The 22,294-nt window shown below is 44.3% G+C and overlaps 2 protein-coding genes across 2 annotated transcripts in view; both read right to left on the bottom strand.

Annotated features, from left to right (window-relative positions):
* Positions 1–640: 640 nt before the first annotated feature.
* kcnj11 (potassium inwardly rectifying channel subfamily J member 11) lies at positions 641–2,563 on the bottom strand. The gene has a single exon (XM_062390281.1). The coding sequence runs from the start codon at positions 2,068–2,070 to the stop codon at positions 913–915; it is 1,158 nt and encodes a 385-aa protein (XP_062246265.1). The 5' UTR covers positions 2,071–2,563; the 3' UTR covers positions 641–912.
* Positions 2,564–3,713: 1,150 nt separating this feature from the next.
* abcc8 (ATP-binding cassette, sub-family C (CFTR/MRP), member 8) overlaps positions 3,714–22,294 on the bottom strand; it is a 43,343-nt gene continuing 24,762 nt past the window's right edge. The window contains exons 17-38 of the mRNA XM_062390280.1: positions 21,200–21,232; positions 20,696–20,734; positions 20,260–20,358; positions 18,039–18,123; positions 17,659–17,739; positions 16,891–17,028; positions 16,298–16,423; positions 16,069–16,165; positions 14,139–14,383; positions 11,693–11,859; positions 10,795–11,022; positions 10,157–10,249; positions 9,328–9,430; positions 8,877–8,981; positions 8,390–8,510; positions 7,712–7,842; positions 7,540–7,618; positions 7,335–7,443; positions 6,631–6,734; positions 5,330–5,463; positions 4,363–4,425; positions 3,714–4,001 (exon numbers count right to left, since the gene is read on the bottom strand). Of these exons, the coding sequence (XP_062246264.1) occupies positions 3,864–4,001; positions 4,363–4,425; positions 5,330–5,463; positions 6,631–6,734; positions 7,335–7,443; positions 7,540–7,618; positions 7,712–7,842; positions 8,390–8,510; positions 8,877–8,981; positions 9,328–9,430; positions 10,157–10,249; positions 10,795–11,022; positions 11,693–11,859; positions 14,139–14,383; positions 16,069–16,165; positions 16,298–16,423; positions 16,891–17,028; positions 17,659–17,739; positions 18,039–18,123; positions 20,260–20,358; positions 20,696–20,734; positions 21,200–21,232 (2,518 nt within the window). The 3' untranslated portion in view covers positions 3,714–3,863. The remainder of the gene's footprint in view (positions 4,002–4,362; positions 4,426–5,329; positions 5,464–6,630; positions 6,735–7,334; positions 7,444–7,539; positions 7,619–7,711; positions 7,843–8,389; positions 8,511–8,876; positions 8,982–9,327; positions 9,431–10,156; positions 10,250–10,794; positions 11,023–11,692; positions 11,860–14,138; positions 14,384–16,068; positions 16,166–16,297; positions 16,424–16,890; positions 17,029–17,658; positions 17,740–18,038; positions 18,124–20,259; positions 20,359–20,695; positions 20,735–21,199; positions 21,233–22,294) is intronic.

The raw sequence follows: 22,294 nt of genomic DNA, 5'->3' as shown, positions 1-22,294 counted from the left end.
TTCAGCCCTTAAGAAAAGATTACAAAAAATATAATAATAAATATGTGATTTTACTGATAAAAAAACATAACACCAGTTAGTCTAATCTAACAAACGATAAGGGATGAGGATATATAGTGGCATCAGTGTTGTGCAAGTTCACACCTCATGAACTAGTTCAAAGTTCAGTTCATACAAGTAAACATGAATAGTTCACGTTCATAGTTCACCATTTAAATTCTGAACTAGTTCATAGTTCAGTTCATTTCATGGTTTTTAGGTGGAAACTGAGAATGAAAGACTTGTTAAAGAAAACCTTATCCATCACTACCCCTTGCCTTTACTGTCAGTGTTTATCAGACAGTGTGTAAAAATCCCTCAGATAATAATAAGGTGCATCGGATCTCGGATGTAGTTGCTGAGTCTGCGTCTCTGCTTTCTCTTGCCCTCTGTATATGAGACCGAGAGCTGCTGTGTCGCAGGTATGGCCTGCCCCTTTAAGGAAAGTTTGTAGTGTGTGACGTAGTGCACCAGGGTATTGTGGGAAAAATACGTTAAAAGTGTGTTTATAGGAGAAGTGACGGACCACCGAGAGGGGATGCGAGTGTTGCTCGTCTGAAACTCCATGGAAATGCAAAAACCCTTAAATCACATGTATCTACATAGCACTTCTCCTTATTATTTATTTCTCTTAGGTACATGCAGGCAACTTGTAAGCATACAAAAATATCAGGCACGTCAAACTGGACCTCCTCTTCGTCCTCTTCATCCTCTTCATGCACAGGTGTGGCTTCTATGTGTAGCCCGACTTTGTGCTTCATCACAGACCCTGAGTATAAAATCATGTGCGTATATTTGACGATAAAAAAACAACAGCTTCATACTTGATTGGTTCACACACAAAATGCTGGTTTTACACGAGTCATCAGTTTGTCAAACGTCCATCCGGGACCTGCGCATACCCGAGGAGGCCTGGCGCCTTCTCACGGACGGCCGCAAGGTGACGCCCTCGCTCAGCTTGAACCGGGCGATGCCCCCCGCCGCGTCCAGCTTCTTGGCGCTGCAGCACGGGGTCGGCACCTTCACCGTGTTGCCGAACTTCGAGTAGTCCACCGCGTACATGCCGTCCTCCGCGGCCACCGTGGGCACGAAGCGCTGGCCCCACAAGATCTCATCCGCCACGTACGAGGTCCGGGCCTGCGTGGTGATGCCGGTGGTCTCCACCACCCCCTCCAGCACCACCACCACCTCGAGGTCTTCGTGCTGCAGGTCGGAGGCGCACATATCGTACAGGGGGCTGTCCTTGTCGATCACGTGGCAGATGATGAGGGGGGACACCAGGAAGATGCCGTTGGTGCCCACCGGGTTGTCCATGTGGATGTCGATCTGGTCCAGCGGCACCACCTCGCCCTCCTCCGTCGTGGTTTTCCGGACCACCTGCATCCGCACGCTGGCGCTGATGATCATGCTCTTCCTCAGGTCGCCGATGCGGACCATGAAGCACAGTTTGTTGTTGCGCACGGAGATTACCGCGTGCTTGCTGAAGATGAGCGTCTCCGCGCGCCGGTTGGCCTGCGCCGTCTTCATGAAGATGCAGCCGAGCATGATGGCGTTGATGACCAGGCCGACGATGTTCTGCACGATCAGGATGATGATGGCGGACACGCACTCCTCCGTGATCATGCGGGCGCCGAAGCCGATGGTCACCTGCACCTCTATGGAGAAGAGGAACGCGGAGGAGAAGGAGTGGATGCCCGTTACGCACGGGACAAAGTCGTTTCCCCTTTGGTCCAAGTCGCCGTGCGCAAAGGCGACGAGCCACCAGATCATCCCGAAGAGGAGCCAGCTGCACAGGAAGGACATGGTGAAGATGACGAGCGTGTGGAGCCATTTTAAATCGACCAGGGTGGTGAAGACGTCCTGCAGGAAGCGGCCCTGCTCTCGAATGTTGGTATGCGCAACATTGCAGGTGCCGTTCTTTGCGACGAACCGAGCTTTCCCCGGTTTCGCTATGAACTTGGGCTGCACTACCCCCTCAGCCAGACGCGTCAGCAGGTAATCCTCAGGAATGAGTCCTTTCCTGGACAACATAGCTATCCCATACTACGGTGCCACCGGCGTGTGGCTCTGAGGGATCTCTATCTGCCAGGCAGGAGGCTGGAAGAGGAATTCTTCGCCCCTCTCTCTTTTTCGCTCTCTCTCGCTCTCTCTCTCTCTCTCTCTCTCTCGGGGCCTTTTCTCACCGGTGTCAGCTCCTCGGTCGCTGTCGTGCGCAGGAGGCAGTGTCTCCGTGTGGCCCGTTCACTGGAGATATGCGCGCTCCTCACGTTGCCTCCAGATCAGGCGCTTCACAGCCGCGGCCACGTCCCATGAGAAGAGTTTTCGTCCAGCTCCGCAGCTGCCGCCGTCACTCAGCGCACCGACCGACCGTCCGGACGTTGCTGCTGCGCCGCGCCTCGCCGTCCCATCGCGCACCGACGCACCGGAGCCTGTGCGCAGAGGAAACCCAGCGAGATGTTAAACGTTGAGGTCGAAGCCCTGCGAGCTGCCGAGCGGAGGTTTATCACCTTTGGATGAGGAGACATTCGTGTGGCGCATTTGGCTCAGCGCTGACTTCAGCCTGGTAACGTGAGCTGGTGGAGAGACCCTCCCTCCGCTCGCTGATACCCTTCCTGTGATCATCAGTGAGGAACCATTACGCGTTAGAAGCAGTTCAGTGGTGCAGCTGGCAGCTCACACTGTGAATATACATTAGAAATAAAGGGCACTTTCTGTAACTCACCCTGAGGCGGTTAAGTTCTATCTCCAGCAGCTTTAAAGCCTGAACATAAAAATAGGCAGCTCATTCACATGAGACAGATTCAAGTCCTGGGTTTTACTCCCTTGTTCTTTTCATGACAGATTTTATTTTACAGACCACTGGGCTTCTCTGGCATCCACATAACTTTCTGTCACGTGTCAGTCCGGAGTCCAGCAGCTGCACGCTCTCATCCCACTGACACCATCACTGATCTGTGAGCTGCAGTTTCCAGGAAGCATCATTTTAATCCTACTTTTCCTGTTTTTTTTACTCCTGTTTCAGTTTTATTACATGTTTTGTTGCTTATCAAGTGTTGTCATTCTGTGAAGACGAGTTTTAAACTACAACTTTCACTCTGAAGCAAGAAAGCATCATGTCTTAAAACCTGAGTTGGATAAAAGACGTTTTTATTTTATCTGAGGATCCTTTCTGGTACTGTCAGTTTCTGGAGGGAGGTTTGAGGAAAGCAATGAAATTATGTCTAAAACCAGATTTTATGTAACATTTTTTATTTGATCATTTTGTTGGGAAAAAGAAGGACATGGATTCTTTGAATGTTGATCAACTTAGAATCTTTGATAAACGTAACCGAGCTTGGAAGGATGTGTTGCAAAAAGAAATGATGCACTTCAAAAGCATAGAACTGGAATACAACTTTTATTTAATACCAAAAAGAGAATCAATTTATTTATCAATTTATTTAAATTATTGTTTAAACTTATTTAGTTTTCCTTTGTTGCCTAATTAGGTTGTTTGGCCTGTTAATACGGTTGTGACGATATATTTATTTGTCTTTTTTGTGTGTTTGATTTTGGAGTTTTGGCTGTTAATCATGATATAGTTTTTTGGCCTATTGCCCAGCTCAACACATCACACACACTCACACACAAAAAACACTCACTATTGTGATCATAACCAAGAGAAAACACTAAAGTGAATGATAATTTATGTTTTATTAACAAAGATTTCGTATTTTTTAATGTACAAATATTATACAACGTGATAAAAAATGTAAAGGAATATATTCCATGGGGCAATTGCACTTTGAATGTCTTCCTTCACTGCGTCTCTTTTTTTTTTGGTGCTATTTGTCTGCGCGCACAAAGGAGGCGAAGACGCTGTCCTCCGCGTCCAGCAGGGCCTGGGGTTTGTCGTACTCCAGGATGATGCCCCGCTTCATCACAATCACCAGGTCGGCATTCAGGATGGTGTGGACACGATGCTGCGAGGAAGAGAGTGGGAGGAGAGAACGATTACTACATCAGAGCCACTAAAGTTACAAAGAGCAAGGTGCAAGGTTCAGGAAAGTTTTAACATTCTTCTTATTGGTGAACCATCAAACTAATTTTTGAAGCTGCTATGGTATGTGTTGCTTTAAATAACAGAAAATCATTACTTTGAGTCTTTTAACATGGACGTTTACAGTTTCCTCCAGGAAGTCCAGTATCTCCTGTGATTTCAACTTTCCTCTCTGGGCTCTAATCTTTTTTTAACTTTCACCTTCATCCTGCAGCATCTGTTCTGTGTTCGCTGAACCAGTTTAGATGAATAGCATCGTGAGTGGGGGGGGGGGAGATACTCACTGCTATAGTTACCACTGTGCGGTCAGCGAATGCAGTCATCACCACTTTCTGCAGGATGCTCTCCTGTGAAGAGGGAGAGAGAGGGAAAGAGGAGGGCGACACAAACACACTTACTTTCATGAATAAAAGAACATGTCGAATATATGACATCAAAAGTCGCTCATTCTCTTGAAGCTTCATTATCCAACTGTTTCCTCCAGGGCAGATCGGTTCCTGGTTTAATGTAAACCAGGAACGTTGCCTCTTTGTGACCCATCATTACGCAGCGGGTCTTAAGTAAGAAGCTGTCATTCACAGACACAGTTTCCCCCCCAGGCTCTGCACTGCACTCAGTATCCTCCCTCCATTTCAGTCCCTCTCGCTTTCTGCCTCACGTGCACACTTCCTCGTCCTCCTCCTCCTCTTCCTCCTCCTCCTCCCCCACTCTGACTTTTGTTTTTATCCTTCTATAATCATTCTCTCTTCCCTTTCTCTATGCAAAAAAGTTAAAAGTTAAATCCATGATCCAAACTTTCCTCATCTTCCTGCTCCTTTTTCATATGTGGGAATGTGTAAGTACACTTTGATTGTTCTATTTTGTAAAGTTGTTGTTGGATTACACTGAAATAAACAAACTAAACTGAACCAGCCCCGATCAGAACATGTGATCATCACCAACAGATAGAAATGAGAAAACAACATAAAAGTTGCATCTTATATTTTAATTTTCAAGAGAAATTTTTACTTTTAAAAATGTATATATGTACTTTCAGAGTTTATAAGGTGAAGACACCTTAAACAAGTTTAGTTCCATCTATAAAATCTTCTTTTTTTCTGCTTTTCTTTTGTTCTCAAGTCTCCAGATGAAAATCAGCTGCTAAACCTTCTCTCCTCCACCTCCTCCTGCTTCATCTCCTCCAACTGTTTCCTCCCTCCATCATCACCTCTCCTGACTCAAGGATGCAGCTCTCTCAAAGCACACACTGACCGTGGCCATGTCGATGGACGCCGTGGCCTCGTCCATGATGAGGATGCTGCTCTTCCTGACGAAGGCTCGGGCCAAACAGAACAGCTGCCTCTGACCCTGACTGAAGTTCTCCCCTCCCTCCGTCACCATGGCATCTGAAAGACAAACAACAGACGTATCTTTAATACTTTAAATCGAATATAATACAACAACAATGATCTTCGAAGTTCGGAAAACATCCCCATCAATCCGGCTTGACAACATAATCATCCTTAACTGGATTATTTGTTTTTTCTTCCTGTTACATAATAAAAGCTTCAAAATACAATGACATTCATTAATTTCAGAAACTGCATCAACTGTCTCATCATGGCCGCAGCAATGAGGAGCCTCCCAGCAACAAAGAACACTATGTTGTCACTGCGCTGTTACTAAACTAATGAATCATTAACTCCTGGATGACAGAACAATATCCATTGTGAAACACGCAGCTGCTCTGAACATAAATTAACACAGTGAGTAGCTCAGTGTCAACATGTCACACACCTACAATAACACACACATTTGTCACACAGGACGAGTGAAAGTAGCTCCGTGTCTGCTGAGGCAGAAACACATCAGGTGAGTTGAGCGGCAGCATCGACTGTAATGATAAACGACCAGCCCGGAGGCCAAGTGCATCAGCGTGCCGAACATTCATCATGTACAGAGCACGTGACGTCTGTCGATGAGGCACGTGGCCACTCGGCTTCTATCGGATCTGATCCTGAGTCTGCTGCAGTGTGCAGCTGTCGGGTCTGTGCAGGGCGGAGCAGCCAAACACATGATACAGCTCGGCTAAAAAATGAATGCTCCTGTATTGTGATACAGACGCTGGATCTTTGTGCGGAGTCACACGAGCAGATGACAGATGTGATGAGAGAAGAAGGAAGAATCGTTTCCCTCGCACACATCAGCGATACACAATGAGCTTAGATTTATGTTACCTACACTGAGGAGGTTGTTCTCCTCTTTGTCTGTCAGTTAGCAGGATAACACGAAAGCTACTGGAAAGATTATTAAGAGTCTTGGTGGAAGGACGTTTTGTGGGTCACATTTCATTTTGGTGCAGATCCGGATCAGGGGGTGGATCCAATAATTAGTTTTTAACCTTCTTTAACATTGTGAGACAAGGAGTTTTCAGCATTTCCTTGATTTCTCTGGGAATAATTAACAGATCTTGATGGGAAAAAAAGGATCACTGATATTAACGGGTTTGTGAATTTCAGTGCAGATCCAAACAAACAAATCTGGATCTTGTGAACAAAGACGGATTTCCTCACCCAGGCCTCCAGGAAGGGATTGAACGACGGGCTTCAGCTGAGCAATCTCCAGAGCTTCCCACAGCATCTCATCTGTAGCCTTCATCTCAGGATCCAGGTTGAACCTACACACACAACACACAACACACTTTGATCAGTGAATCCTTTAATTGTTTTTCCCAGTTTGATCTATAAAACATCATAAAAATGTGAAAAAGAACTGCCCACGGTGGTCAGTGGGTTTGTTTTGCACCGACAGTCCAAACCTGAAAGATATTCAGGTTAATATGAAGACAGGATCAAAGTTAAAGTAAAGGTAAAGTACAGAACAGAATTCATCATGATCCTCATGTAAACCTTTACCTGTCTTTGAATATACTTTTACTTGATTCTATAGACAGCGTCACACCGCTCCATGAGATCTCTGCTCATCTCCTCTTCTCTGACATGACTAAGCTTTTATGGTCACTGCTGCTGGAGTCTAAAAATAACCTTGTCCCACAGAAGCGTTTTCAGAGGAATGTCCTCTTATCTCAAACCCCCTCTCTGCTCCACTTGTGCTTCTAATAAGTGTCTCTGAAGTGGAGCACATTCGGCACAACAGCTCCTGGAACCGTTTCCCCTCTGCCTCCTGAATCCATCTCAGTCTCTGTGACCACATCTAAACTGCTTTGGGGAGTCTTTCCTGTTGGTGGAACTGAAGGTGACGTGAAAGTGCACTGTACCGGATGGTGCCGCTGAACAGGATGGGGTCCTGGAGGATGATGGACAGGCGAGACCTGAGGGTCTGCAGCGGCAGCTTGGCGATGTCGATGTCATCGATCACGATCCTCCCTGTGAAAGGAGGAAAACACCCATCACACTCAGACACATCGATCGGGTTCTCAGTATTTAAGACATTAGGTACAAAGCTGCTTTTAAATGTTTTACCCTCAAACATGTCGACCATGCGGAAGAAGGCCAGGGAGAAGGAGGATTTGCCGCTGCCTGTCCTGCCACAGATCCCCACCTGAAAAAAGCCAATAATCAACCAATCAGCTAATAAACATCGTAAACTCACAGAACGTTTACTTTGTTTTTGTTAAGTCAGCTGTTTGTTTACCTTCTCTCCGGGGCTGATGTTTGCGTTGACATTTTTGAGCACCGGCTTCAGCGAGGCGTCGTATCGGACGCTCAGGTTCTGGATCTTGATCTCTCCCTGCCGGGGCCAGCCCTCAGGAACCTGAGACACATCTGAGACGGACACAGACACGTCAGTGGAGGGAAGATCTCAACTTTTCAAAAGTAAAGCCAAATCAACGCGATCACCCCCTGGTGGCGGGCTGCAATATGGTCATAAACCCTGACTCCTCCATGTTAGCAGATGGGACCAAACTAAGAAATACAAGCCCATGTCGAGTACATTTATCTTGAAGATTGTTTGAGGTCACTTTAGCTAGTTCTTATCGCACTCATGTGTTTGTTGATAAGTCTGGTTTGGTAAGGACTCTTTGTAAAAAATCATTTTTGGCTTCGAGGCAATGTGGATGCTGTACAGATTCTTGAGGGATGTACTTGCATTAGCTGAAGGAAGATAAATCAATACTAAATCAATCCTAATCCCCCCGGCATTATGTTTCCCTGCTTGAGTTGCCCGTGCTAAATTTAAACTTCATACTGAGAGACGAAGAAAATCATCAAGATTCGAAGAACGCTCCCGCAGAGAACAGATGTGATTTATTGCAGCTGAATTAGTGAAAGTTTGATTTAAGACACAGTGAAAGTGTGTTGCTGCACTCACTGAGCAGTCCCTCGAAATTCTCTGGTTCAGTGTGGAGCAGACCGTTGATTCTCTTGACCGAGCCAAGCTGCACCTCCATGTCTGCCAAGTTTCGAACCATCCAGTTCATGTAGTTGGACACCTGATACAGGGAGGGGAGGAGGTGGGCAAATGTCCCCCGCACACACACACACACACACACACACACACACACACACACACACACACACACACACACACACACACAGAGTCATCTCAGGCTAAAGACACTGTCGCTGCTGAACCGGCTGTGAAGAATTTGTTTTCTTTTACAGGATCACTTTTAATAGGCACTTCATTATATATATATATATATATATATATACACACATATATATATATATATATATATATATTTATGTGTAAATTGATAATAAACACACAGGATGTATTATTTTCAAATAGATAAATATATGAAACCACTTTTGGTACATTGGTAAACACACACCACATACACACATATTCTCACCATGAGTGCGTACGTCAGTCCCAGCCCCACCAGACCAGTGGACTGCTGGTTGTTAGTGATGGAGGCCACAGCTGCCACCAGCACCACACACGCGCCAATATACTCCTGCAGAGAGAGAGAGAGAGAGAGAGAGAGAGAGAGATGTCATTGTGGCAGCACGACGGAGAGAGAGCATCACTAAATCATTTTAAAAAAAGACCTAAATTTAGTGTCAAGAATTAAGAATTACGAAAGTGTCAACAAGAAGTCCTGTGCATATCAATGTGTCTGTAAACATCTCTAAGTTCTTATGCTGGGAAACACTCAAGCTGAACATATCACATGAAGTGAACAAGAGGATGGAGGAATCTGTGTCCCAGCAGCCTCTGCAGTAAAAAGCGAAACCAGCGGCTGCCTAACAGTGAAACAGTCGCCAGCACTGATCCATGTTCCAGAGGCCGGAGGTGGTTACCATGCGGACCTCCAGCCACCGGTTGGCGGCTGTGAGGAAGAGCGAGGCGATGTTGTTGGCGTCGGTGTACTGCAGTAGCCTCTGTCTGAATCTGGGCTCGTACCTGTTGGATGGAAAAGATCATTTCATTAAGTTACAGAAACATTAACCGTTCTCCCTCCAGTCTGGTTCGGTGTAAACATCCACCAATTAAATAGAAAGCCAATTACAGGAGAAAGACAAATTATTTTATACATTTAGCTTCAGGACCTGTTCTTTAAATAGAGATAATGACTGCAATTGAAATCCATTATCCCACCTCTCTTGATTTAAAACCATGGCGGGAGACGAATTTGCGAAGTCTGAGGAGGTTAGAGGGAATTAAATAAAAATGACCGTAAATGTATAATCCTTTCCCTGTGTAACTATTCAACTACATGAGAGTCAGAAAGCCACATGTGCAAAGTTTGTAAGATGAGTGACTTTTTAATTCTGAAAAATCAAACAAGAGACTGAGCTTCTCTGTTTCAGACTTTAGTTCCCTTTGAATTAGAAAAACGTTTAAAGTGTGTGAAGCAACTCAAAATCATGCTTTCATAAAAAAGTTTTGCTTTTTTAGAAACAGATTTTTAAGAAAACTTTTGAAACTTTTAGTCCCTACTTGTCCAAAAACCCTCAGTAAAATTTCCACAGCAAGTTTCATCATAAGCTGATAGTAAAGAAAAAGAATCAGATAAGTTTGAATCACTATGAGGAAACAATATCAACATCATTCAACTCGGCTGTTTCAGCCACTGGACCCCAGGACGCAGAGTAGCCACAGTGGGAGACTCTGCACGTTAGCACTGACCTGAGGGCCCTGATGGTGGTGAGACCTTCCACTGTCTCAGAGAAGTGGGACAGCAGAGGGAGCTGGGTGCTGTCCTCCAGCTGGTGCAGGTCCCTGACCAGATGTTACAAACCCAGCAGAGAGAGAGAGAACTGTCAACTGAAGCAACGTTCAAATGATATCGGTCACAACGCTGTGTGTGGGTTTGTGTGTGTGTGTGTGTGTGTGTGTGTGTGTGTGTGTGTGTGTGTGCAAGTGGGTGTTATTTCCTTATTTTCATATCGAATGTCCCCATAGTTCTTCAATTACTGGTGATACCAACATAAAATCGTTCTAACAAGACTCCCAGGTAACTTAGGTAGCACTTCAAAATAAAAGCATTACTTAAAAAATGAAATCCTGTCCAAAATGCAACTTTAATGATTTCGCAATTGTAAATTTACGTATTAAATGAAGGATAAAATATTGGCAACAAATAATTTAAAGTAAAATAAAATCCTGATGTAAACAGGAACAAGACGATTATTCACCAAAGAGTTCAACGTTCTGTTCCCGATGGAAAACCTCCCCGTTTGATTTAAATCTCTAACATCTAAATGAGGAGAATGTGTGTCAGCGACATGTGGCTGAGATCCATCGGTCTGTCCGGCCTGACTCACCTGGACGCCACGCGGAAGTATTTCTGGATGAAGTAGCAGGTGACGGCGAGTGGCAGGAGGGCGAAGAGGAAGACGGGGGTCACGTAGGAGATGACACCGAGGGCGGACAGACACAGCAGGGTGGAGCGGGAGAGGCACTCCAGGGTGGTGGGGATGTGCTGGTCGATGGTGTTTGTGTCGGTGGAAAACCTGTTGAGGATACTGCCGAGCGGAGTCGTCTCAAACAGCCTGGAGGAGCCAAAACAGAGCTGAAGTGATTCTGAAATCATGAGGATTCTCACAAAATCCAGGAATCGTTTTGCACTTCATTTATTTTTCAACATTTTCAGCATTTTCACTGTTTTTCCCAGGGAACAAATCGTGGAAAAGAATTGAGCCACGTTAGGGATCTGATATCTGTAAGTGAGTGAAATCTGGAACAGCTTGATTGAATTGAAATGGACAGCTTGTTCTTTTAATCTACAAACTACGTCAATCACTTAAATATATTTTATAATGCATATTATTTTTGGGGATTTAAATAATGAGAAATATTATGCTGTGCAGCTGGGTCAGTGTACATTCTTCCGTCTGATTGACATGTAATTATTCAGACCTCTTAAGTGAGTGTATAATTACAGTATGTGCAGCTGTGTCATGTGCATGTGAGCTTCTTAATGTAAGTAGTTTCTCCTGGGTGTTGTGTACAGAAAGCAGATGTTCTGCTGAGTAATGGGGCGGAAAAAAGGTGCTTTTAACGGCATTTCCTCTTTCAAATGATCTGTTTTAACACAAACACACACACAGATGAGAGCACACACACATTGTACACATCTCTTTCAGTTGCCCTAAGGTAAGGCTGCAGCACACACACACACACACACACATACAAACACACACCAGTCACTGAGCACTGTACCTCATGGGGGCCAGTATGATCTTGTTGAGCAGGTTGTGGTGGAGCGCCTTGGCCACTTTGAGTCCGGTCCACTCCACCGCGACAGAGGTGGCCATACACAGGATGATGCCGAGGCAGCACAACACGCTGAACACCGACAGGTACCACGAGTGACTGAAACCACAGTGCTGCAACACAAGCACACACAAACACACACACACAGAAAGAGAAGGAGAGGGTTACTAAGGACGTGGTTTTGTGCAGAGAGTGTGAGAGAGAGCAGGGCCGTCGCTGTCACTCAGTTTGCTTGCACTGTGATTATAAGCATAATTTAACTCTGGCTGGTTAAAAATTAGCCTTTCAGAGACAAAAAGCAGTGAAGCTTTCAAAGCGGATCTGTCAACACCAAACAGAAAGAGACGCTGCTCTTTTCTCAGTTTATCTTTCACTTCATTTCACATTTTGACTCATTCAATCTCAAGCTTCTTTTAAAAAAAATTATCATTTCACCCATTACATATCACTTTATGCTGAATAAATAAATAAATAAAATATATAAATAAATATCAGAACATTATGTTAACACAGGTCCTTCGCTAACAGCTGAAAATCTTTAGTCATGTGTGTTAATTCATATGAAATGTAAAGTATAATGTCTCCACTTCTTTTTGTTGTACAGATGGATATGATAACTCAGGATGTGGAGTTGCGTCCGCGTGCACTCGACTCTCGATAGAAAATCATAAGTGTTAAATTATAAAATACACTTTTCAACACAGACACAATCCTTATGAGAGATATCAAGAGTTTTCTTGTGTAATCCTCTTAATGCTCCTTTCCCTTCCAACACATAGATGAACAGAATCACTCAGTGTATTTAAAGTGAAGTGATTATTCAGTTTTAAAACATACTCCAGAGAGCTGCCTGCAGTCACATAAAGTGCCAGAGACAGGGTTGGACAACAGATCAGGACCTCCGCGCCCACCAGTGGATTAGTGCAGAGTACAGCAGAGGACAGATAAACCTGGCAGAGACACACTTTGAGGCTCGGCCGGCCAAGATGTCCTGGACATGCAGGCGACAGTCTGTCTACTCTTAACTGCACATTCAGGGACTCAGTGAACGTGTTGGAAGGGAACTGAGGAAGAGACGTCCTCAGCAGTCAGGAGGACAAGGTGCACTTCAAAACAACTCCCTGTCCCCCGGCTGACTCGGTCTTTATTGGCCACGTGAATGTGTGAAATGTGACCTGGCATGTTTGGTTCACTGGATGGACACACACACACACACACACACACACACACGAATACATACTCACGCAAGCAGAACTCAAGAAGACACACACACACACACACTCGCACGATAATTGAGCTGCTTTTTTAGTCCTGGAACATGATCACCTGACAACAGCTGGTGAGGCCTCAACATGTGAACGATGCAGCTTAACCGTTGCTGCTATTTGCAGGTTAATGATTATTTTGAGCTCGCGTGTGAATGTGTTTTCCGTGTGTTTCTTGTAGTGTGTTCCAGTTACAGACTGTATTGGTTTTGTGGGAATAGAGGGCTTAAACCTAAATGAAAATCTAAAGCAATAGGTGACAAATTGTCTTTCATTTACACACATACTTCTGTTTATGTTGGGATGAAGGTTCACTTCAGGTCAAACCAGTTGTGAAGTGTTTAAAATGAAACTCCCTCCACCATATTGTAAACGCTGACATGTCGTCAAACGTGTGCCTTGCTCAAACCTCCTTTCACCTAATGCTTCTCATGTGCATTAGTTCTGCTCTGATATGCAGATGAGGCCGAGCTGCCGTCGCTTCAGGGAGCGTGAGCGAGCGCTCCGTCTGGAGCCGCCAGCGTCTGTGTTCGTGTTTCTTCACCCAGCGCCGCCTCGTTGACATTCACAACAATAGAGAGAAAAATGTTTTATGTAATTTCTCTTTGGTATGTTCTTCATGGAGATATAGATGTGATTTTATGTTGTTTTTTTTCTACCTTTAAATGTGTTGTTTTTAAAGAGCAACTGTAAGGGCTGTTTATACAGATTAATGAAAAACCACACCAACAAGCTGAGCCGTTGGGTCCCCGACTTTAATTTTGTTTATAACAATCACTTAGTAAGAAATGCCTGTGGTCATTTCCTGAAGCCCGATGTAGTGGCATCATATTATTTGGTCGGACCAACACAACAAAATCGAAAGATATTCAGTTTACTCACATTAGGCAACGCTGACAGCATTCAAATCAAATCTAAATTTTGACGTCTTAATCTCTCACATTCTTTTGCTTTCAAAGTCATAAAACGAAAGTTTTAAACTCAAGTTTATCCTCTTACAGAGTCATGACCGCCATAAGACTTAGAAACCAAACCAATCAGCCTGAAAAGTGCAGATCAATTAAGAAACAAAGATATTTTTGGCTCTACAGCCATGAATAAAGATGAAAAACCATTCAGTGTCCCACCTTAACGATGGTACAGTTTCGAGCCGTGGCGTTTATCTTGGCTGCGATGACCTGTGACGTCCAGTGGGCCAGCCAGTAGTCTATGGCGACCATGAGGGAGTGTTTGAGGAGCTGGGACAGGAGGAGCAGGGTGAGCAGGAGGAGCCCGGCAGAGGACAGGTAGGTGCCACAGGAGCGCCAGGGGATGGTGGCTCGCTGACGCATCGACTGCGACAGGTCATCGTCATCGTCACTCTCCAGGGATTCTTGAGGGACAAAGAGAGACCAAGGTTAAAACTCTTGATTTGGCAGATTTAGACGACAAGGCAGCAAAAGTGAAGCCAAATCATCTAACTCCTCCATGTTGGTGGATGGGACAAGGGCAAAACCAAAAAGACGGTTTCTGTAATTTTTAGGATGTTCTTCAAACTGATGATTGTTTAACTGTAAACATTTAAATAAAAAAGCAAGATGGTGGCCCCTGTATCCAGGAACATGTGGCTTCATTTTTAACCAACAGGAGGAAGTGGAAATGTGTTGTCCATCTTTATAAACAGGATTTGTTCAGGTCGAATCCTTCATTTATTTAAGGAAGAAGTTACAACATAATAATCCTTTGGAAAAAAAAACTGTGACCTTTCAATTATCTTTCTTGCCTCTGGAAAACGGCTTAATTTCTGTATCACACTGTGTTCTCCTCTGCTGTGACTCAGTGCTCATACACTCTCTTGACATTTCAGATGTTTCTCCTCCTACTCTCCTTACCAGATGTCTCATTATCTTCAATTTCTAACTCTTTTCTCTTTCATTTCTGGACACATTTGCTCATCTTTTTCTCTCCACGTGTCTGAGGAACCACTGCTGACACAGGACAGGAGAGAAGAGAAGAATCTAATGGAGGACAAGGGTCACAAGAGAGGAGAACCCACAGTGAGAGAAGGGAATGACAGTGTCTATGTTCTACGAAGCCAAGCAGATGCTCATTCCCATGAATGGTGTTTTCTCTTTTGTTCAGGGACAAAATTGGGGGGTGAGGAGCTACTTTTCATGACCTCCGACCTCCGGCCTCCGGCCTCCACACCCCTGAGGTAAATATGTTGCATCCCCCCGTGCAGCAGGCAAAATGAGTGGCAGGATAAACAGACTACTGGGAGCATCACCTACAGTCATGCTGACGCTACGTCTCTTTTCAGGAGCAGTAGCGAGACATGCTCGGGGATAAAGTGAGATAAAGAAAAGACTATAAATGGAGGATGAGACTCTGAGGTGGTGGGAGAAGCTCAGGCGTTTGGGCTTTTGTTGCTGTTGTTGTTTTCAAACCACATTCTTTCTGGTCACACCTGCTTCATCCAGAAAGGGGGCAATTTCTGGTGCTGGAGCCATCGTACAAGTCCACCCTGGATAGCCATCAGCACACAGGAGACAACACAGAGCACAGAAAACGAGTACAGCCACTGCACATTAGCCACTTCCAATACAGTTGCATGTTCAACAGCCAAGACAGACACACACACACACACACACACACACACACACACAGAGACAGGCTCATAAAGGATCAGATTCAGTGTCTAGCCAGAACTGGAGAGCAGATCGGGTCATATCCGATGGCTGAGAAAGTCAGAAGAGAAGCCGAGACACCAAGCACCAGAACCAGAGAGAACGAGAAGGTCCGGACTGTTTAATGCAATGTTAGCACTGATCAGACAGAATAAAACAAATGATGAACATGAAATATAAAGAACGTGTGAGCATTTATATAAGCTGAAGAGCTTCAGCTTCAATGTAGCAAGTTCCACTGCTCTGCAAATAAACAGAATCTGACAACCTCTCCATATCATTGTAGTCAGTTTACACACATACACATTATAATCAGGCTTAAACTGTTAAGGCACTGACTGCAATCATTATGTAATCAGGCAGATATTTACTGAGACCCGTGACCTCTCACCTTCCTCGTCGTCTTCAGTCCTGGCTGCCTCTCTGGAGTACATGGCCCGCCGCAGGTTCTTCCTCTCCAGGTCGGTCATACTAGCTGCCACCGTCTCCTGGCAGAGAAGTAGAGAAAAGCATTCGATTCTCATCAGCATGTGAAACACGCAAGTAATCAAACGTTCATTCCAGGCGGTGCTAGAATGTGTGCGACTTGAAACTTCATTAGCCCGGTAGTCATTAATCACCGTCTCAAACTCCTGGTCCTGCCTGTGCATCAGGGTCTTCCACTGCTCAAAGAGTTCAGGCTCAGTGTTCTGGATGTCCTTCAGTGTCCCCTCCGTCTGGATGGTGCCGTCCTTCATGGCAATAATCTGAAAAAAACCCAGAGCAGTGTTCAGTATTAGCAAATAAAAATGAAAGGTAATGTGTGCTTGGATCTTTCAGAGATAAACGGCATCACACAGGAGACAATAAAGTTTGCTTCATGAACGATGTAACAGCATCGCAAATGGACGGTCTTATCACTGACTGCTGTAAATGTGTATTTACAGTCTGTACAGCTGGCAAAGATAAAAACAGTAAATCTCTCTTTTGAACACAGACACACGCACAAGCGTGTGAAATTCTATTTTAGTGAGGACACCCATCGTCAAAATACATTACCTTGACCCTTACCCAACCTTAACCATCCCGACTAAATGCCTAACCCTAAAACCAAGTCTTAACCCTCGAGCAGCCCTTTGAGGAAGTAGGGCCGGTCAAAATGTCCTCACTTTCCACTGTGTAGGGTCTATGCTCATAATGGTCCTCACAAATGTATGGTCCCCCCCCCCCTTACCCAGTCTGCGCGTAGTAGATACGGAAGTTTGTGTGTCACCAGCACCACGGTCCTCTTCTCCTCCCTCAGCATCTTCAGGATGCCGTCCTGCATCAGGTGGTCACTCAGGTGGATGTCTAAGGCCGAGAAGGGGTCGTCCTAAAAGAACAATATGGACCGACTCAGATTAATGCAAGAATCAATGAGAAAGTTTAAAGGCTTTGAAAACGTGAGCTTTGACAATATCCCATATAACTTTGTATTATAAGGTAATAACTCTAAAACATGATTTATTGAAGTCACCACATCTTATTTGTCCTTAATTCTTTTCTATATTAATAAATAAAATATGTTAAATTGTTACATTCAGACTGTCAATACATTTTTTTAAATAAAACAGCAAATTAAAATGATGATACCGTGTCTTTTTTTCATTATTTTTAACATAGAAACAAAACAATAAAACAATGAAGCGCATAAAAAAGTGCAGATTAATTAATAACGCAAATTTTTGTTAGTTTCAGCCCTTAATACAAACACAAGTGATGTTTATGAACTGAGAGTCAGTCAAATGAGGCTCATGTTTTCAAGCTGCGTTTGAAAGTTGCGTTTTCAGCAGCTGGGATCAAGAGAATGTTGCTATTTTAGTCACGTCAGGAATAGAATCCCATCCGAGTCTAAAGGGAAAACCTTCACACGGTGAATGCTGATATGCTGTCAGTCTGCTGATCGGGTCAACTAAAGGTGCAGTCCGACAGCTTGGAACAAAACGTTTGTGTCCCGACTTACCAGAAAGACCACGTTGGTCTGCTGGTACAAGGCTCTGGCCACACTGATCCGCTGCCTCTGTCCACCAGAGAGGATGACGCCCTGCACCAGAGGATAACGCAGCATGTGAGGAAGACATGACTGAAGGGTTTCCCCACGAAGAGGAGCAAACAACATGATTAGGTCTGCCCCCAGAGCAACAAAGCAAATGGTGGTTTACTTCCTGCATTACTGGTTCATGACCAAATCCAACATGACAGCACTCTGGCTGAACAACATCAGACCAGCTCCCCGACACACAAACATCAAAAGCTTGCTGCACAAGAACGATGACAAACAATCATGTTATACCCAGCAGGATCTGTGGTCCAATCTAATTTTTATTTTTCTGTAATACCAACCCGCTCTCCGATCTCCGTCTGGTCCCCCTGTGGAAGGATGTCAATGTCAGGCTGCAGAGAGCAGGCGTCGATGACGGCTTGGTACCTGGGAGGCACAAACAGAGACAGAATACAGATGAGGACATAGAGCAGCTGCTGATTGTAGCCAGGAGGAAACCATGCCGCTTACCCTGTTGGCTGATATAGATATAAAATTCATGTAAATGAAAGATATCTACTGTTACACATTAAAGTCTCTAAACAGACCCCTGTCTAACAGAAGCATCTCAACAGCCTCTGTGGTTTCACTTGAAAGACTTTACCCCCGGGAGGACAAGCTGACTCACTTCAACAACAGACAGAATAGAGGGACGGGAGCCAGATCCAGAAACAGACAGGGAACAAATTCAGCCCTCCATTCATGTTCAGATCTAAATGGTGAGCACATGCCTCATTAATCCTCATCATCATCTCTATAGCGCCAATTTAGGGCAACCCACACAGTCCTGAAACCAAAGTTCCACACACTCAGGTTCTCATGACAGTTTCACCACCTCTGTCACCGCAGGGGCCTCGTGACCCCACATTAAACGAGGCCATGGCCCAGAAAATATCACACTACGCTGCTTTAAATAAGTATTTTTCTAGACTTTTCACCAGATTCACATTGTTGAGGAATTATATATACTATTGATATACTATTACAAACCTTTTCAAAAAGGTATACAAAGACAAAACCAAAAATCTATCCCTAGCCCTACACCCTCACCCAAAATCGTCATATTAGCCCCTGCTTCCTAGAAGTTAAGTGCAATGTTGAAAGCTTAACACTAAAGAACTTTAAAAAGTTAAGTGCTCTGTATGCGTGCTCTATGTTAATCAGGATAAAGTTGCTTTTTTTTCAGGTTTTTGTTCATAAACTAAATTCATCATTCATCAGGACGAGACTGAGAGTAGTGTGCACTTGAACCTGTGTGCAACGAGGACATTTTGCTCACAAAAGCAAATTAGGGACAAAGTAATCAGGTCGTAATGGCCTTGATCTCGCATAATTTTTTGTAAAGCCCAGTCGCTCCCGCTCGACAAAAAACTGGGTCCATTGAATGAGCGGGAACCGGAAGGAAGGATGGAGGTAGATGAGTAAAGAGGAGGACTGATGAGACAGTGAGGATGGAGGCACAACAAGGACAAACATCTGCATAACCAGGGCAACAAACCACAATGGTCCATTAGTCGTACAAATTTAACTGACCTTTCAGGAAGGCACTTTGCTGTGAGGATGTGTTTGTGTGTGTGAACGCGAGGAAGCGTGCATGCTTTGATGAGGCCCACGCATATATCCAAATGTTGTTACTGCAGGAGGGAGCGAACATGGAGATGCTCCACGGAGACAAAAGAAAATCGGAACTGCAGAGCTTTTGTATCATTCATCGGGCAATAATCACTTCCAATTCACCACAGTGGCCTCGGGGAGCAGCGAGGTGATTGGCTCTATTTGTGCTTAACGACTCGGCCTAACAACTTGATAATTAGTCTGTTTTAATTAACAGCTCTCCGGGTCATTTAAAAGGAGAATGTCAATAAACAGTGAGCTTCATTGGGATATTGGGAATCACTAGGTTTAATAATTAATAAGTAAACTTCTACACAGTGGTCAGTAATGCAAATGTACAGTCTACCAAGTTGCTCTTGTTTGTACGAAACTCAATATCGCACCAAACTTTTACCTGGGAGGATTTCTCCAGGTGATAGACGCTTAGAGCTGATTGGTCATGAAGGCGGTAGAAGGAGATGACTGATTCATACTCAAACTCATACTCTTACAGTGGAGAGTCAGAGATAAGCTGATGTAATTCCTGCTGAGACCACTATGCCTTGTCGTGTGTACGTGCTCAGTAAAATAAATATCTATGCTGAATCCTGCCTGCCTGCATGCCAAGGATAGTAAAAGTTTTATGGATGTTTTAACTTGCCAACGACGCTGGTAGGATTTCTCCTGGTGCTGCTGATGGAGGTGCATTTGTGTGAAAGAAGGAGAGTGAGTGACAGCAGCAGCAGGGAATAGAGCACTGCACACAGCTAGTGCAAAACACAAAGTTAGATTTGTAGATGTAACTAGGTCGTGTTAACATGCATCGCTCCTCTGCTGCTTTGGATAGAAACTGCTTTAGAGAGCTGTTGATTCAATGGTCTGTGATTCTGGACTCTATCAAAGCAAACAGCCACTGACCTGAGCTCTTACCTCGGTTTTATCATGGGCATCTCAAAGGTGATGTTCTCCACCAGTGTGGCGTTCAGCAGCCAGGGCTTCTGGGAAGCATAGGCCACAGCACTTCTCTTCCTACCAGAGGTTTTAAAACAGACAAAAGGATTCAATCTCTCATTTCATCTCTTATTGCTTCACACATTGGTGAAGATGAAGAAACAGTTTAACCTCTGGACCAAAGGGACTCCTCAGCCTCAAAAGCTGATGATGCATAAAAATGACTCCAGTGTATAAAAACATGTTTCAGGGATCATTAGAGGCCGTTGTGTATTTGTGAAGTCAATATGTAACTGAGGCTCAGCTAGGCGAGTGGAGGGAATATCTAGTTCTCTGTTTCCATAAGTGGATGAATTGCTGTCCTGCTGATAACGGTGATGCATCTCTATGGAGACGACCTGTTGTCTGAGCTCACCTGATGTCTCCATCGCTTGCTGCGTCTCTTTCTGTGGGACTGCAGAACAAAAGGTCAAACACACACACAGAAAAACATTAGATGAGCAGAATAATCGCTCACTTCCCCTTCACCTGTAATGACTAACGAAAAAACAGGCGCCCACACACAGACAAGATCCATATACTTTCCCTATGACAACTATGTGGCAGCCTAAACTCAAACAGGCCTATCACGGTCTTACATGAACTCGCCTCCCATTAGCTGTGATCTTATCCCTCCTAAAAATAAGATCCCCGCCACCCCGGCCCCTCCCAGATTTTCTTCCTGTAATTTGCTGATATGGAAATCAGCCTCAACCCGTTTACAGTAAACTTTCCAGCGCTTTATGATGGGTATTTATAGCGACCACTATTTTTTCTGTGCAACAGCTGAATCAAATGTCTTTACACTGTCATCACAGAAAGTTCACTTCCATTGAACTAACTAACCATCTGACCCAAGGCCATTTCCCTCTTTACTCACCTCTCATCTTTCTCTATCTCCGGGTTCGGAAGGCTGCAGAAGAAAGATTAAAAAAAAGAAAACACAAACTTTAGGTGGAGACATTCTTAAGAACTCTGCCAATAACTGCTTCTCACCGAAAGTTGTTAAGGGCAATTCAAATTCTCAAGGGCCCAGACTACATTTGGCAGTTATTTATTATAAATGTAAAGAAAAGCCTTGACACACACAAGTACATAAACTTTACCCATGCTGACTCCCACCCTCAAAATTAATTAAGATCTGATTGGCTGGTTGTAGCTTGACAACTTGTTCAGTTGAGGCTACCGTGTATTTTTAGCTTCGAAGAGTTGACACCTGCTCAACTCGTCCTGAGAAGATGAGCATGAGCCGATTTACACCAGTTCACTGCAGCGGCTTGAAAACACTTACCACAGTCCACCACAGCTGCCAGGAAGTGAACCAGTGCCTGACATTTAATACTCTCTAGACTCTAACATACGGCACGCACACACGTAAACACGCCCGTCACTGACTGCGTGACATCAGGAAAAAGCAACTGAAGCAAACAAGGTCAGCAGCTCTTTTCAGGAGGAGTTGAAACTAAGACCATGAATGTCAGAAATGTAGATTTTATGCAAAAAGATTTACGATGTATTCGGAAAACAGTTTACACACAGACTGTGTAAGTTGTTTAGCCAAACATCTATGTATTTATCATAGTGTGTCCTTTTTATTTTTGTAAACAAATACAGATATAGAAACTGGCTATATTGTGATTTTTCCCCTTTAAACAAGTCATTCAAACTTCTACCACGGATGTTTTTTTTTCATAGCCGATAGCAGATTAAAAAACTACCCAACCAGCAAACCCTGAGTAAGAGCCAATCAGGTTTGGGAGCTGATCCATATAAATGGGCAGATCGTCGTTACTACAATGTTTTAGGGCATTTTTTTTTACATTTCGTAGATTTCAGAAAACATTTGCATATCTGATGTGGGACCGGATGTGCACATGTGAACAAACTGAGCAAATATGTTGATAATTTCACAGGGTTGATTTCCCCTTCAACCACATGAAACCTCATCCCCTAATGATTCAGCAAGTGACAACTT

The sequence above is a fragment of the Platichthys flesus genome, chromosome 6, assembly GCF_949316205.1.
Source record: "Platichthys flesus chromosome 6, fPlaFle2.1, whole genome shotgun sequence".
Lineage (NCBI taxonomy): Eukaryota > Metazoa > Chordata > Actinopteri > Pleuronectiformes > Pleuronectidae > Platichthys > Platichthys flesus.
This window is presented reverse-complemented; position numbering and strand designations above follow the sequence as displayed.